Here is a 17415-nt window from a genome sequence, read left to right as displayed (position 1 = left end):
AAAAGTGGTTAATTTCCAGGGCTCAAAGTTCAAATAAACCCAATAATCTACACTGAATTATTTCTCTCTTTCTCTCTTTCTCTCTTTCTTTCTCTCTTTCTCTCTTTCTTTCTTTCTTTTTCTCTTTCTCTCTCTTTCTTTCTTTCTTTCTTTCTTTCTTTCTTTCTTTCTTTCTTTCTTTCTTTCTTTCTTTCTTTCTTTCTTTCTTTCTTTCTTTCTTTCTTTCTNTCTTTCTTTCTTTCTTTCTTTCTTTCTTTCTTTCTTTCTTTCTTTCTTTCTTTCTTTCTTTCTTTCTTTCTTTCTTTCTTTCTTTCTTTCTTTCTCTTTCTCTCTTTCTCTTTCTCTCTCTCTTTCTCTCTTTCTCTCTTTCTCTCTTTCTCTCTTTCTCTCTTTCTCTCTTTCTCTCTCTTGCTCTCTCTCTCTCTTGCTCTCTCTCTCTCTCTCACTTTCTTTCTTTGCATGCCTAATCTTTCAGACTTTCAAAATGCAACTAGACAGATTTTATCAATTTGAGAGAAAGCAGTTTGGAAAAGACATTACAGAGTGTGAGAAAAATTGATTGCAGTGGTACTCTTCACAACCRTATGTGGCAGATCGATCTCAAAAGAAGTCCTGGAAAACCTGYAAGAATGCAGGCTGTTGTTATATCCTGCATCATTATGTCTGCAGCCTAATGGCACTTCTTTTTGACAGATGCTCATTGTCCTGAATTCTTGCCATCAAATGGCACAATGGCTATTCCAGAAACAGGGGACTTCACACTTCATCTTACCTTCTCACTCTGGCATGCACATCTACACAAACTTAGCCATTTGACCAATGTCTTTGTCCTTGAGGCGGGGGGTTGTATTACTTCCTTAAAGATTAATTTTCTTATTCCTGATGCAACATCAGTCAACATATGCAATTAAGTGCATCAAACTGACTATCACAGATACCTGTCCCTGCAACTCAGAAAACSTCATCAGACTGATAAGGGAATAAAAATACTGCTAAGGAAGTCAGTGGGCTGGCACACATCGAAACCATCTTGAAGCTCAAACATTTGGTTTGCTAAAAGGAGGTCAAAAGAAACACATTCAGATAAAACCAGCAGCTTCATTTTCTCCTGAAGCTAATATACGAATGTTCTGCTGTGGGTCTCCTTTGATCTTTCCTGTTGATGCTGTTCAAGTGTAATGTAGACAATATTTAAGGTAATCTTGTTGGCCAAAAAGAAAATTGAACTCTTATTTCTCAAGTATGTAACCTCTTTTGGTTACCTCTTTTGATAAATAAATAGATGAGTATTAATAAATAAGCATTGCTTGAAAACTTGAATTTATAGTCTTCTCAGGGCTGATTGACAGAAACTGATCTTAGATCAATGCCCTTGCTAGAGGTCCCCGAGAATTAATTCCATTTCCTGGGATGGGTATGTGATTCTCAATCTGCTCTATGGTCAGTAAATGTTTCAATTATAACTTGATGAAACTAAGGCACTTCCATTACATCCTGTGCTTTTTTTTTTTTTTTTTTTTTTTTTTTTTCGAATCCAGCTCATTGTTTGCTTTGTTTTCATTAGAAGTACATGGCAACAAAAGGTTTTAGTGGAATAAGTGGAATTTTTGCCTACAACAGAAATAGAGAGCATTTCTTTCCACTGTGTTTGGTTCAGCCACAGAATAGTAAGTTAAAAAAAAAAAAAAGAGAGAAACAAATAGCAAAATAATCCTCCAAAACATCAGCAGGAATTAGATTACACCATCTCGGAAGCTGATGCCTTGTACTTAGCCTTAAAAACCAGTAAAACTTAGAATTTTGATATCCACAATACTTTGTATGCCTTTGACTTCTTATCTGTGTGTAATCTTTTCGAAAATTGTGCCTTGAAACTCTAAGAAAAATGTTTCAGGGCTGATTCTACAAACTTTTCCTTTATTTCATGCGCTGTTCCAGAGACAAAGTTGTCTCACAACTGGAACATTGTTCCGCAGAATCACAGAATGATTGAGGTTGGAAGGGACCTCTAGATATGATCTAGTCCACCCTCCCTACTCCAGCAAGGACACCCAGAGCACGGGGCTCAGGGCGGCATCCAGGCGGGTTTGGAAGATCTCCAGAGAWGGAGACTCCACAGCCTCCCTGGGCAGCCTGTGCCAGGGCTCTGGCACCCTCACAGTGAAGAAGCTCTTCTTCACATGGAACTTCCTATGTTGCAACTTATATCCATTGCTCCTTTTCCTATCATTGGCCACCACTGAGAATAGTTTGGCCCCTTCCTGCCTACATTCCCCCTTCACGTTCTTATACATATTAATCAGATCCCCACTCAACCTTCTCTTCTCCAGAGAAAACAGGCCCAGCTCACTCAGTCTTTCCTCATGAGATAGATGAAATGCTCCAGTCCCTTAATCATCTTTGTTGCCCTCCGCTGGACCCTCTCTAGAGGCTCCCATTTGTAGTGGAGAGCCCAGAACTGCAAACAAGATTTTTTCAGATCCACATTTAGATCCAGATTTATTCTACTATCCTAGGCAAGACTCTCRGAGCAGATACTGAAAGCTGTTGAACTCCTCCTGGACTCTCCAGGCAATCTCTCTTGTAAAAGATCTGATGAACTAAGAGCTGGCATTATGTTTGTTTTGTTTTGCGTTGCTTTTCTAAGAGATATTGAATACTCTTGGAGGAATCGGTGATTTCTGATATCTCTGGAAGCCAAGGATTTCAAAGCCTATCCTATCCAATCCTGCATCTAGTAGCTGAGAACAATAAAGCCTATCTTAGAAAGGTATTTGTGGGGGACACAATTTTTAGCTAAAAGATGCCCTACAGCTATCAAAGGTGTTACTGTTACATATGCAGCATGGCACATACTTAATATCTGCTCACTACTCACAGAAATGAGACTGTAACTCATGTTTTCTCTTGTGTTTCAGTTCCACCTTTTATTCAGCCTTTTGAGTTCCCAAGGTTCTCCATCGGCCAGCGAGTCTTCATTCCGTGCGTCGTGGTCTCCGGGGATTTGCCCATCACCATTACCTGGCAGAAGGACGGCAGGCCGATTCCAGCTAGTCTCGGGGTGACAATCGACAACATTGACTTCACCAGCTCCTTAAGGATTTCTAATCTTTCACTGATGCACAATGGGAACTATACCTGTATAGCTAGAAACGATGCCGCAGCTGTGGAGCACCAAAGCCAATTAATTGTGAGAGGTAAGGAGATGTAATTAGTTTGAAGGGCACCAATTGAGCAGAATTCATCAGTATTTTCTAATGACATCTGTTTGATGGGACATATGAAATACTGGAAAATATGTTAACTGAAACTACTAGAACTTTTCTATCTGAAAGTAGCAAGTCTTGAACTTCAAGCTACTTGCTGGAACATCATCAACAGCCTGGAGCACACAGTGGATATGAAGAAGCCACAGGATTTACTTTCTGGAAAATTCTGTGAGGTAGAATCTCACCCCTCCTTTGGGATTAATCCATTGTAATATTATCAAATTCCTCTCTGTTATTGTTCTGCYATGATTATCCCTGATTTTATTTTGGAACATCCTTCCATATAATGTTATATTAGTAAAAAACAGATTGCACTGCTGTTTTCTTCATAGGGAAAAGTTATTCTCCTGTTCTCTTGTAATTTTTTAATTTGTGTTTATTACTTAATTAGCATGATTTATTTTCTCATGCTCACTTCACCACATGTTCCTTGAAACAAATGTGAACATAGACTTTCCATAAGGAAAACTTTATGTGGACAAGACCTGTTAGGGAGATATCTCCATTAGCCTTTTAAATCACACCTTTATCCAAGACTTTTCTGTAGGGTTGGCATGGGATTATTTATGCCTTGTGATGTATTTTCAAACTGATTGTGAAAAATTTCACACACACACATGAATTATTTCTTATGAAAAATTTTCAAAGTAATTTAAATACTTAGTTGCAATACTTTTCCCTCCCTACCGTCTTCTTTTTGCTACCAAGCCATTAGATTGCTCATAAAAATAAGCAGCACTTTGCAGATAAAATTCTACATTCTGCAAGGGCACTTACTGCAAATGGCTGTTGCAGATCATTGCATTTCTTCCGGTAGTTCACTAAGATTTTTCTTAAAATCACTTAGAGCCTTTTGCCACCTTTGCCAGGTCTTTTTTTGAAAAGCTCATTTGAAGCAAAACATTTGGAACAGCTTTTCCTTTTAAGTCAAATCTTCTTGATGTTCTAGGACCACTGTTAAGGGAATATTYCCTAATTTTCCACTTACAGAATGCTGACTTTCATTATGCCAGTATTCCCATAACTCAGCTGCAAATGGCCCTATTACTTTTTCGCTAGTTTTGATATGAATATTACTTTAATGATTGTTTTTATTTTTTCATTGTTTTAACTGCATTGTAAGTATTACACAGTGTTGACATTTATTACTTTCCCCATCTATACAGTAATTCTTAAATGAAGTCATTTAATTAACTGCATGCACTTAATTATTTTTTCCTACGCTGCTCTCTTGGCTTTGAACTCTATTGATCATTCTCATAGTAAAAGAAGAATTTCCTCACTTTCTCTTTTCCTGGACAAGGGAAAGTTTACAACTGCCTGTCATAGCAGAAGTGACACTGAAGCTGCATGCCCTGTGCAAAGATGCTTCACTTAGGAGCATGTGAGTTACTACCTGACTCGCTGCTATACTCAATGCTCAAAAATTTTGAAAGTGATAGGAATCATTTTAGCAACTAGGCAAGAGTTCCTATAGGCATTTAATCAAAACAGGGATGGTAGAGTGATCTTCAGTATAAGAAGTTGGCGTAGGTTGTACTGTTGACAACTGTCCCACTGGCCTATCCTGTTTTTTGCACCAAGAACCATGAGGTGTCACAGCCTTAATTGAACCTCCCGCTGAATGCCCTGCCCTGGTGGGTGGTGGAATGTGCATGTGTAGAGGAAGTCCTTAAAATACTATGGGCCTGACACAGGGGAGCTTCTCAATATTTTCCCCAAAACCAGGAAAAGWTTCCTGAAGTCCTTGTGCTGCAAAATGTGTGCAAGGCTATGAGGGCTACTTCATTCCCCGCCTCCTACTTATCCTCTGCCATGGCTACTGCTCTGCATAAGTCTTCTTTRAGTTCCTCTCTTATCTCTAGCAATTTAAATGGTAATAACTTTTATCAGTTTTCCTTCTGCATCTGGATAATAGCTCTCCCATGTGGGGAGGTGGAAAATAGCATCTGCTATTTGAACTGAATTTTGTTCTGTATTGATATCTTCCCCTCATACTGAACTGCTTCAAATATCTCATTCCATAGGTCAGGGGGCTTCTTTTGGTCACCATTAATATGCTTTCAAGCTGACCTATACATATTTAAGAAAAGAACAGATTCCCTGCCCCCTATTTCTTCTCTAAGCTTTCTGATTTCTCCTCAACAGTTCCCGCTATGAGGGCCAGATAACTGAAATATAGTATTTTTCTAAATTAGCCAAGCAGTCTTCTTCTAAATGAAGGGAGAAAAAAGTGGTGCTTAAGTTCCTCTTGTTTCTAATCCACAATGTGTGATAGTTCCTCAGCAGTGTGCTCTAAACATAAACATTGGCYTTTCTAAGTATCAGGGGATGAGTCCTGGGAATGTCTGGATTATAAGTATGTGGGTTTTGATATGACAATAGACAGTGAACAAGAGAGGAAAATAAAGCAAATATGGCTGTTGCCCACAAAGTTCTTTTCTCCTTCTTTATACTGGTAGTGTTTTCTTTTTAAACRTAGATTTAAAAATTATGAAGACTATTGTGTTTCCAAAATAAGGGATATAAAATAGCAAGAGGGATATAAAGAGGCACTGGCCTCTTAAAATTTCAGGCCTATTACAGTAAATTCTCACTGTTGTTCCTGTTAATCTGGGCTGTATTAAAGCAGCCAAATGGTAAAAAAGTGCCTAACAAAACCTGGCAATTAATGCTAGAATTTGCCTGGTATAGCAAAAAAAGGCAGATGAGCTGCTTCCACAGAGCCTCGTCATAGAGTATCACACAGGAGATGGAAAGGTCCTTCCGAGAGAAAGAAAATAACAGCAGGAAGCTTGTGAGCAGTTGTGCAACCCAGGGTGGGAGCACTCCCAGCTCTGGGAGTTTTCCTGTAGCAGGTTCCTTGGTGAGGGTCTGCAAATGAGACTTTGTAATCACGTGCTTGGGACATAGATCCACCAGCATTTCTCTCCCTCACCATTTATCGGCCAAATCAGATAAATCTGAATAGGTGAAAATGCCTCAAATAGAACTGAAATCCTAAAATTTAAAGAGTTGACTGTTCAGAAACACCTTTACTAAGTGTGAAACAGCATAATATTAGTCAGATACAAATCTTCAGAAAATGGTACTTGGTTAGTCCAAATGTTTATGGAATATCTTTTAAAGTCAGTCATTATTTAAGGAGAAGGCCATCCTCTCTTTACTTCACCCAGGTGAGTAAGCTTTCATTTTTGAAGCTTATGCTGCACCGTCTCCTYGCAGTTCCTCCAGAAATGCACACACAAGATTTCCCCCTCCAAAGAATTATTATGATTTTGATTATTTTATTTCTTGTTGTGCTCACAGGTGGCCTTTCTGTTAAATAAGCATACTAGCAATGCTCTTTTAATAGAAAGGAACAAACAGGATCCTGTCATGAAAACAGTCTGTGGAAGTTAAAAAAATCTTTTCTGTCAAATCCTTATATCATTGTATGGAATTAATTAAAGCTTTATTAATTAAGGCTGTCTTCTAAAGAGTGATTAAAAATCTATAGACACTTTATCATGTATTATTCATTTTGATAGAATTTCCTAAGATGTGAATGAAATAATTATGAAATAGAAAGTGTTTAAAAAAGATTTTAATTGCTAACCAAAGGAAAAAGCTCATGAAAGTATTATGAGTTAAAAAATCTGGTACTATGAGAACAGAGAATTCCAAGATAACATCAGGTGCATAAATCATGATTTTAAAATTCCTTTYAGTGAACACATCTTGAGTTTAAATTGAGATAAGGTCTTTAAATACCTAATAACCCCCCTTAATGCATTTAGTATAAATGTGTTTTCATTTTGTGCTTGCCGGGTATGTCTTATATGGTTAGATAACAGCTAAGTACCCAATGAAGAGCCCCTGAGCCTTGAATTTTCCGGGAAGTATCTGTCTGCTTTCTAGTGTCTGGTGGTGGTGGTGTCACACAGCAAATGCAGTCTGTGATGGAAAAGTAGGGGGRAAAGATTTATGGTCACAGTTGGTGTCAAAACCCATTTATTTTCTTTGCTGATGTTTATACTCTGGCTTTGAAGGTTATTCTTGAATGATTCACATCCTATTTAATGTTCTCATTAGGCAGACCTGATCAACACAAACCACTAGGCAGTTCTCATTTTGTAAAAGTACATCTTTTTTTTTTCTTGAACTGCATAGCAAATGGTTTCACTAAAGCGGCTAAATCTACCCCTTAGGTCCAATGACCAAATTTAATAACTGTTCATCTCTGCTAAAATACAGTGTTTAATGATCTCGTTCATTAATATATCAATGGTTGCTTTGACTGATTAAATTTCTTCCATCATTTTGACAGTATGATCTAAATGTAAAGTACAAATATTCCATATAAAAATGAAACATTGTATTCTGGCTAATGTTGTAGATTATTTCTTAACTCACTCCWGTAGCCCACCAGAGGAGCTCATGTTAGGAATCTTCAGAATTACTCTTTAGTGTAATGTACTAATCACTATACTTGGGAAGTATCTGTATACTATATTCCAGCAAGGAATGTTTGAACTTGTTGTCTGGACTCGGGCCTGAAACAGAGTCAGACAGGATTCTTGGATTTATATACACATAAAAAAGATAAATAAATAAATTGGAGGGACATTAGAACACACTTATGAGTAAAGTCCATCATTGCCAATAGTGATGACACACCTAAGAGGTATCTTGCTACAGTATCAACTCATCTTTTGTGATCTTTTCTCATCTTATCAGGCTTCTTTCACAGAAGTAGACACTAAAAGCAATTTCCATCCTTTAAAATGTTACTGTGGCATTCATGTTATCTTCAGCACTCTTTTTTCCCCTTCATGAGAGCCTGAAACTGCTAGTCATAATATTGAGAGAAAATACCTTTTCTTAGGTCCTTTTAGTTCAACCATTAAATAGTTTGCATCTGTCAACTCATTGCAGTGAAACTAAACAATTCACCAGCTCATTTCTCATCACAGATCTGTGGGCTGCTTTAAATGAGAAAGCCTGAAAGACACTTACTGTTAAAGCAATTTTAAATGTCCTCCTTTACAGACTCAAGGGACTGTGTTGCTGAAACAAAGGTGATAATAAGAGAAGAACTATTCAGTTATATTTGAGAGCTATTTCAGAGTGTTTCATAGGAGCATATCATGGCTCACACCTTTATAACTACACAGAGAGGAGGAAAGCTAATTGCTTTCTCTTCTCTATTAGCTTTACACCAGACAAATGAACTCGGTGAAATTCTTACTAAGCAAATTTTGTTTAAGGGCTAATGAATTCTTTAAAGACAATGAAAAAGTGAATGTAGCCTTATAGTCTGAATCTGAATACCAAAATCGAGGCTGAGCAGTCAAATGCATTGTCTTCCAAAACATGCTAGCATATAGCTCTGAAGAATTCATTCATCTGAAATAAARTTGAGAAGGAAACTATCAATGGGGAAGAAGAACAAACAAAAACAAAGCTATCCTCTGTTTACTTGCCATTCATTTCTATAAGAGAAAAAAATCATGTGGTTTTATCTAGCCAATAGATCACTGAATGGATAATTTTGTTTTGTTGTAACATCACTTCTAGCTGCTAATGCCAATCTTAAGACTAAGAGCCAGGAAGCCATGTTCTAAAAAATCCCAGCAGAAGTTCTCTGGAGTTGGCAGTTAGAGCAAATGTCTTTTGGTATCTCCAATTACAAGCATGCCTTGGGTAGTCCCATCATTGGCAACTAAATTTTCAAGTATAAATAGTACTGCAGGTGCTGATGATCCCTTTCTATGCTGCCTTATGTTTCCTTCTGTTTCAGCCCTCTCTCATACTTTCTTTTCTTGGTTTTGGCACTTCCTAAAGGCAGATAATGAGGCCAAAGGAGGACTTGGGATAAAGGGTTGCATCAAAGCAATCYTTTCTGGTTTTCTGGGAGGGTTTTCTGGGCCCTCTCTGCTTGAAAGCCCCAACTTTCAGCATCCCTGTCTGTCGCTGCAGACAAATTCAGCACAGGCTTTCCAGTGTGGTCAAACAGGAGGTCATGAATCCATGACCATGCATGTGCCTCAGTGCTGTGGTGAGCTGAGGAACGGAAGGAACTATAACTCTCTCCRTACTGTGCTAAGGCTGAACTTCTTGCTCATCCTGAGGGGAGAAAAGGTCTTTAAGAAGCTTGGCTACCTTTAATATGTTCTCCATGTAGCAATCTCACATGGCAGAAAGAAGAGCTTATGGGCCGAGGGCACAAAATTTTTTTTCGGGTATTTACTTACTCAAGTCCACCAAGGGAACCAAGGGACAGGAGACTGACAAAAACCTCTGACTTAAAAGGACTTTTTGATAAGGCATCTCTTTGCTGAGCATCCTTCTTATTTTTTTCTATCTCTTCAAAAAGTCTTTGCAGCTTTAAGCTTTTCGTATGAACTTCTGTCAAATTTTGCTGTGCATTTGTGTCTGGAACATGCACATCCTTGATTATATGTAGGTACTTATGCACATCTGGAAGACTCTGCAGTCATTTTATGATGTCTTAGAATAACAATTTTATGCTAAGGTTGTATATGGTATGTATCTTTTTTTCTATAACCTGCTAGTACACATGTTCACTGTTAAAAAAATAAAGAAAATAATAAAGAAATGCAGAAATATTACGCTGTTCTTAAGATACTAATTATTCCTTTCACTTTGTAAGCAAGCATTTCTTTTCTGAACATGACACTTTTGTTTAGTTTTCAGTCTTTTTGTTTGTTTTTGTAACCTCTCCCATAGAGAGTTTTCTATAAATTTATTTTCACATCCTAGCAAGATTAGTGCATTTGTTGTCGCTGGCAAGAAATGCATAAAGGTTGTGCACAGTAAGTAAAAAGTTGCCTAAGTAAAAAGTTATTATATTCACAATATGACTGCATTCCTGAAACACTGTTTGTAGTTTTTCTTTTGCTTATGAAATGTCATGCCTTCTTATTTTCCCTTGTTGATTGGTCTTGTGCATTGGGCTTGAGCTATCTGTTCAGCTGCACAACTTCTCACCACTTCACCTTCTTCCTCCCGCAGTGCCCCCACGATTTGTGGTTCAGCCGAGTGACCAGGATGGCATATATGGGAAAGCTGTAATTCTCAACTGCTCTGCAGAGGGTTACCCTGTTCCTACCATTGTCTGGAAGTACTCCAAAGGTATGGATCATCTGTGAGCACCGGGGGCAGGAGGGATTAGAAGTGACTTTGTAGTAGCTTATTTACCAGTAAGTTACTGATATAAATTCCATGTTGTCAGCAGCTAGTAGGATACAGCAAGGGATATATCAGTTATGTTTGATGTGTTCTTCTGTAGTTTCCCCAAGCAAACAATACTGGCCTCTGTCACAGGTACAAAGCTGAGCTATACGAATGTGGTTTAGCTTAGTACACTTCTATGCAGCTGTGAATGTGTGTGCATGTGTGTTTGTGTGCATATGTGCTTGTGTGCATGTATGCACATGTCTGTATGTGTTGGCTACCATCCCAGAGGGACTCACGAAGAAATGTAAGCCCGAGAGAAAAGAAATGTAGCTTTAATTGAGACAACCTTAAAATAAGTTTCACTGGTAGCATTTGGCTGCCTTTTTTTCCCCTTTAAATTCCACGATAACATAGCCAATCATATCTTTTCAGCAAAGAAGAAAGGTCAGGTAGCATTAGCATGAGCAGTAATTCAGTATGCGCTTTACATAATGCTTTAACATTTTCTTCTCATGTAGCAGAGCATTAAAACAGGGCCCCACTTGACCCTAACTAACCATATGAAATTGACAGCTTCTTAATTAAAATGTGCTGATTACTAGACTGTGTCTCCCAGCCAATTAGCTGCTATCTGTAACAAAAAAAAAAAAAAAAAAAAAAAAAAAAAAAGGAACTCTCCTAACTCTGTATCTGGTGCACGTGAGTCAGCACTTTAGAGATCTTTCTTTAAGTAAGCCCCAAACAACACACAGGGACAAAAAAAGTGTTGTGGAGCAAAAATCTTTATCTGATGGTTCCATAAGTTTCATTTGGAGAAAAACAGTGGGGAAAGAGAGACGATCATTTTAAAGCCTATTATTACTTTCACTGATACATCCTGATTTGGGGCAAGAAGGGCTCAGCCCTTGATCCCATTGATCTCAGTGGTAGATGGGATTTTAATTGTGACTATAGGTCACAGAAAGGCAGCTCAATTTTATTTTGTTCCTCTCCTGAAGAAAGAGGTCACGTCAGGCTAGCTGAGTTGTGGTTAACTGTGACGAGACAAGCAGCCCATGATAGGAAAGGAAAAAAGGGAACAGTTTTGATTTCAGGGATACTTTGTTCTTGAGTGACATTTTTTAGGTTTTCTCTTAGCAGGTCTGAGGTTTGTAAGTCAGAGAAAGTTTTAGGTGCTTGGTTTGAAGCAGAGTACAATTTGAAGTGAGGCTGTCAAACTGTACTTTGAGTTTGGGGGGCAAAATAACTCTAGGAGATAAGATTTGGAGATAAGGTCATGCATTTTGCAGGAGATAAGGAGATAAGGTCATGCATTTTGCTAATTCATGCCTTCAATTTCAATAGCTAGTCTAAAAGTGAAATGCTGTACACATATGTTGGCTATATGGTCCACCTTGCCTTAAAGAGACATATAATTGTTTTAAGGGCAGGGTCTGTCCCAAATTTTGAAATAATTACTGCAGTCAGGCGAGCAGGAATGAAGCAATGAGGCCCTAGTTCATTTGTAGATGCCTCAGTAGGATGAAAAGAGCATCTGTGCACCTGCAAAGCAGTTAGCCTTGTAACGTTGGTGAACAAGAGGAGAGTCTGCTTTTTTGTGCATTGGGAAAGACATGTAGCAGATGTGTCATTTCTGAGAAATAATGACACAGATTAATACAGGGACTCCCTAATCATTGAGAATGATTTTGTTTTAGTCTTTTATGAGCATATAGTCACACCACAGACTCMTCCATGCAGTTGCTGGTGATTAGTGGCTGTCACTGCTCAAGAAGAACTTTGCCTAGAAGACCAGAAAAATGCACATAGGAATAAAAGGCCTTTGCAGACTTTGTTTTGTCCATTTAAAGGACTATCCATACAGAATGGTCAAAATTCTGCMTATGCTCAGGCCTAGTGGTACTTTCCTTTCTTTGAACAAAAGGTTCCCAATTTTTTTGTATGGAGAAATATAAGGGAATGTTTGCATTGGGCTATTTTGCCTCTCTATTAGAGATATTAAAATTAGTGCTTTCCTACTAAATCACAGAAAGAAAAAGTGACTTCTTAAAGGAAAAACAAATAAACAAACAAACAAAGGAGGGGCATTATGTTTGTGGCTAAAATAACTGGGAAAAAAAATCAAATACTTAACTGGAAAAAAAATGTTATATTCATGTTAGATGTTATATTCATAGGTTATTATAGCTTACTATTTTATACTAAATCATTTGCCATAGTATTTATTCATAGTATTTCTGTCTGGGGCGACTCAGCCAACTGCGTATAGTGATTAATGCTGACAGATATCAACTTCATGTACAGAAAGTAGTAAAAGAGAATTCCCTCGAAGAGGTACAATTTCTCTTAAAGAACCTCTTCCTGCTGCCAAACTGAGTTGTAAAATCCCTGTCACAAGAACCGTACTTTAATATACATTTGGAGAATTTCTAATGCTGGAGGAACCTGAACTTGTGGTGTACAATGTGATATTATTTTAATAATAATTTTACTGTCATAATCTAGCTAAATAAAACTATCCCTTATTCCCTAGATCACCTAAAAGTAGCTTTAACACAACCATTTGGAATTGAAACTGTGTTCCTTCATATTTGGAATATCATTAATGCTCTGACACTAGTCCAAGAATCATCAGATACWGCATCCAGTACCTTCACTGAATGAGTATTTCTTCAATTGCTTTCTGTGGTGATTAGGAGCAGTTCATCCCGCCACCATTTTAAAGGATAAAACAGCTACTCTCTGCATTTCTATTTTGTACCTACTATATGCAAGCAGAGTAGGAGGAAACTAAAGACTTATCCTTTGACTGGACCTTCCTCTGGGACAAGGCAAAAAGGCATATGTCTAAWGCATAAGTTACAGTCATCTCAAACATGTGAGAGAAAAAAAAATATGCAAGTTCCATGTGGCTGTGTCCTGCCAACTGCCATTTCTGCCAAAATTTATTATCTTAAGAGGTTTGGGGGTATGTCCTCGCTGAACAAAGCATGGGGTTCAAAAGATTGATTTGATCTTAAATTTGTATTTTTTTTTTTTCTGAGAGCAAAGTTGATGAAGAAACTTACACTTTTCTGTGTTTTTATGGACTTTCAGTTATTATGAAATGAGGTGCCTTATGTCTTATCGGTGTATTCTGAGCTTTTTGTTTCTTACTTTCTTTGTAATTTTTTTTAAGCAGTGTGAATGAATACTGGCCCCAGACATGGCTGAGCAGAGATTTTATGTGTCATCAGTCAGTCAGCTGTAGGAGGAAAGAGGCAACACAGTCGCTGATGTGTTTTTCCACGTTACCCAGTGTTTAGTAAACAAGGTCCTAGAGGTCCCTTGAGTATTCCATTTTTACTACAACAGACATCCCTCTTTCAGTCATAAGAAATTCATTTGTGTATGCATAAGGGATGCATAGTTCTGTGACTGTTCAGCTGTAATAGTCAATAATTTATCAACCTCTAAATGTACAACAAATGTGCCTTTTTACCCATGAGCTGTTCACAAATCTCTCTCATTTTCACTTTTTTCCTTCCCGCTCCACACCCACTTCATGCTCTTTTGCCTTCCTTAACAAAATGGACAAATTATTTCTTATTCTTACCAAATGATATATTTGGTTAGTCTTCCTTCCTTTCCACTTAATGAGTTCAGGTTTGGCAAGGATCAATGCCATTTGTTTCAGCAATCCCCCAAACAAACTACGTTTTAATTGAATCAAGCCTCTAAGAATCAAAAGCTTCTTCTCCCTTATTTACAAAAGGAAAAAAAAAGAGACCCTTTCATTTTTAACTAACCTTTTTTTTTGTGGGGGGCTGTTCCTACTCTAGGTGCCGGGGTGCCTCAGTTCCAGCCAATTGCACTGAATGGTCGCATCCAGCTTCTCACAAATGGCTCCTTGCTGATTAAACATGTGTTGGAAGAGGACAGTGGATACTACCTCTGCAAGGTCAGCAATGATGTGGGAGCAGACGTCAGCAAGTCCATGTACCTCACTGTTAAAAGTAAGAACTGAAACACTTCTCTGTGATCCAGATATTAAGCTGAATGTAAAAGGCTTGTCTACTGTCTACTCTTCCGGTTTGGAGAGAGGAAGACTGTTTTTTTGTTTGTTTTTAGTTTAATATCTACATTCAGCTGCATGCGGTAGTCCTTGGAAAGTCAGTATAGATAACAAAAAACATTGTTTAGGAGAGAGACGAAAGATGACTTAAATATTAAAAAGGTTAGCATCTAGATTCGAATATTTTTACCATCTTTATGAGGTACAATTCATCAACAAAATCATCAATAACGTTCTTTGGTCAAGGTCACAAAAGAACTAACAAGAGAGAAACACCACTATTATCTATTAAAAAGAACCCCGGAAGTGGAAGAAATATGGATAAAAATACTTTAATTAAATCTCTAGATACTCTAAGTTTTTATATTTTATATTATATTTATATTTTATATTATATTTTCTAAGTAATTATTGTGATCATTTTAAGTTAGCCACTGGCAGATTACTTTCAGCAAACACATCTCAGAATTCTGTCAGGTCTGGCATCTACACACAATCACAGTCTGTCTTCTTTACTTCCTAAAGGTCATCTACAACATTCCACTTCTAGGGTGTGTGTTAGCTGCAGCTGCCACAAATGTGAACATAGCAGAGAATATAGAGAAAACTCTATGAAGAAAGGCAGTAGAGAGGACAAGAAAAAGAAACTATTGGCATGGCAGCAAACTAGGTATGCCAGAACCAGGATGACTTATTAGACCAGCAGGGACAGAGGTCACCAAGGCATGCACTTTCATGCCTGCAGTGTTTTTCTGTATTGACTGAGTGCTTTGAAGTTGTGGCATGCCAATTAGCTTGGCAAAGCTTTGCCTTTGAAGTAAAAAGGCATAAAAGACAAAGACTTTTTTTTTCCCTAAAAGGAAGAAAAATCCTATTTTATTTTGGAGAGCTGTATTTTACACTACTAACATTTGTGTTTACAGTTGTTGTTCTCTTGTTTGTTTTAATGTCAGCGAATGATTGCAAATTCTTTGAAATGAAGAGTGTTATCTGTATTGGATGTGCAAGTCCCAGCAGCTCAACTGTCTTCTCAACTCTGATCTACCATAAATACTTCTTCTCAAAATGTCTTCTCAAAAATAACGTGATATTCAAAATCTCTCTAGCAAATGAGTGATTGCAGATTTTTTTTGAAGGAGAAAAAGAACCAGTTCCCGTGGCTGCCATAACTGACCATTTTTGGACCAGTCTACAAGTGCAGTAGTGACATGCTGCTGTAATACGCTACAGAAAAACAGCTTTCCTCTTGTTGGCAGCTATGCACAGTGCCTGTCTGATCACTGCATGCAGTTTCATGTGTGATAAAAGAGCATCCCTTATCAAATAAGAGCAGGAGCTTCCCTGGAGAGTCAGTTGCTGTTTGAATCTAATGAAAACCCCTCCGGCTCTGAGATAGCAGGCGTGCACGCGTGTGCAGTCCTGCACATCCACGCTAGCACATGGACTGCTCCAAGCAAGGCTAGTAGAGCAAATGCTGCTGGGGTGCTGAGGTGTGCCTAGAAGAGACATTGCCCTAGCCTTAATCAAGCACGCATTAATGACGAGCAGCTTTGGGGAGTGACTTGAGCACAGGAGGGCCATTGTAGGCTTCTGGTATTGCTGRATCTACAGTTCTTGTATCATTTTTATGTCCGGCATTTCGGCAAGTGAAGGGGTTCCAAACTAARGGCCTGTAGCTGCCTTTTCCCCTCCAGTTCTTTATCCTGAGCTCTGTTGTTTATTGCTTTTTTTTTTTTCTCAGTCGCTCCCGTTTCCCTCTCCCTCACAAACTGCTTCTCCTCAGGGATGGTGCTCAGGGATAGCCTTTCTGCCAGATAAAGCTCAGGCTGCCTCTGTAAAACTCATCACATGMTGAGTTTCATCACATGATGCTGCATAGTGCACTGCTTTGTTCCAAAAGGGTAGCCCAAATGGCCCATTTTCCAGAGGCAGAAGGTGATGAAATCTACTTCAGGTGGTTGTTCCCAGGTGACAAAGCTGGTAAGAAACAGCCTTCTGAAATATGGCAAAGATTAACATAAATATGTCATGGAGACTTCCTTATGATACATTGGCCTCCTGTCTTCTTTCAGTCTATATGCAGATTGTCCACACACACAGGTACAGGTACAGCATTTTGAGCTACAACAGTAGCTCAAATCATCTGAAAATAGCTGTTAGTGGCTTAGAAAAACTTAGCCACTGATCATGAAACTAGGTTGCCTCTCTRCTAAGAAAGACATGGCTGTAGTCTGCTTAAAGCTCTCTTCTCCACCTGGTGACCATCTCTTGTAACACTGGTATTTCCTGCATGCAGATACTCAGCACTGACTCCATTATTATGAACTTAAAATGAGCAATTTTATGTACAAGTGATGGATTTCCTCCACAATTACTTGCTACCTACTATATTGGTAACAGTGCTGGATATTTTTTTTCCTTCCATAATTTCTGTGATAAATCCCTTAAATTAGACTGGTGGTCTTCTCCTGGCATTTCCAGTACAGTCCAATATATGAAATGAAAAGTTACTTAGCTTTGYTGTCAGAATCGATCAGATTGCCTTTTATTAGTGGTTCATGGAAAGCAAGAATAAACATTGGCCACTCATACTTTTATGACTTACTGTCTCAAAAAATGATTTTTTCTGAATATAAATGTAGCTCATCCAAAAGCTAAAAAAAACCCCTCAGCTTACTTAACAAGACTCAAAGCTATGAAGGAAATGGTAGTAATTCTAGTTACACCTTTATTTAGTGTCACAGAATGGTGGTGTTTCATGACACCTTCACCTCAAAGAAGAGCTCTAAGTTTTGGTTGTCAGAGATTATGTGAGGAGGGAGTACAAAGGAAACAAAAAAGAAAGATAGATATTTGAATACTAAAAGAAACATGAAGAGAAAGAATTACTGGTGTCAATACCAAATCAGA

The 17415-nt window shown here is 38.1% G+C and overlaps 1 protein-coding gene across 1 annotated transcript in view; it reads left to right on the top strand.

The window, feature by feature from the left end:
• The window catches only part of DSCAM (DS cell adhesion molecule), a 374272-nt gene that overhangs the window by 222408 nt on the left and 134449 nt on the right, over window positions 1-17415 (top strand). The window contains exons 9-11 of the mRNA XM_026053029.1: window positions 2919-3197; window positions 10287-10406; window positions 14273-14446. Of these exons, the coding sequence (XP_025908814.1) occupies window positions 2919-3197; window positions 10287-10406; window positions 14273-14446 (573 nt within the window). The remainder of the gene's footprint in view (window positions 1-2918; window positions 3198-10286; window positions 10407-14272; window positions 14447-17415) is intronic.

This window comes from Nothoprocta perdicaria, unplaced genomic scaffold (assembly GCF_003342845.1).
Source record: "Nothoprocta perdicaria isolate Ctin4 unplaced genomic scaffold, notPer1 scaffold_96, whole genome shotgun sequence".
NCBI lineage: Eukaryota > Metazoa > Chordata > Aves > Tinamiformes > Tinamidae > Nothoprocta > Nothoprocta perdicaria.
The sequence above is the reverse complement of the archived record's forward strand: the minus strand, read 5'-3'. Positions and strand labels throughout refer to the sequence as shown.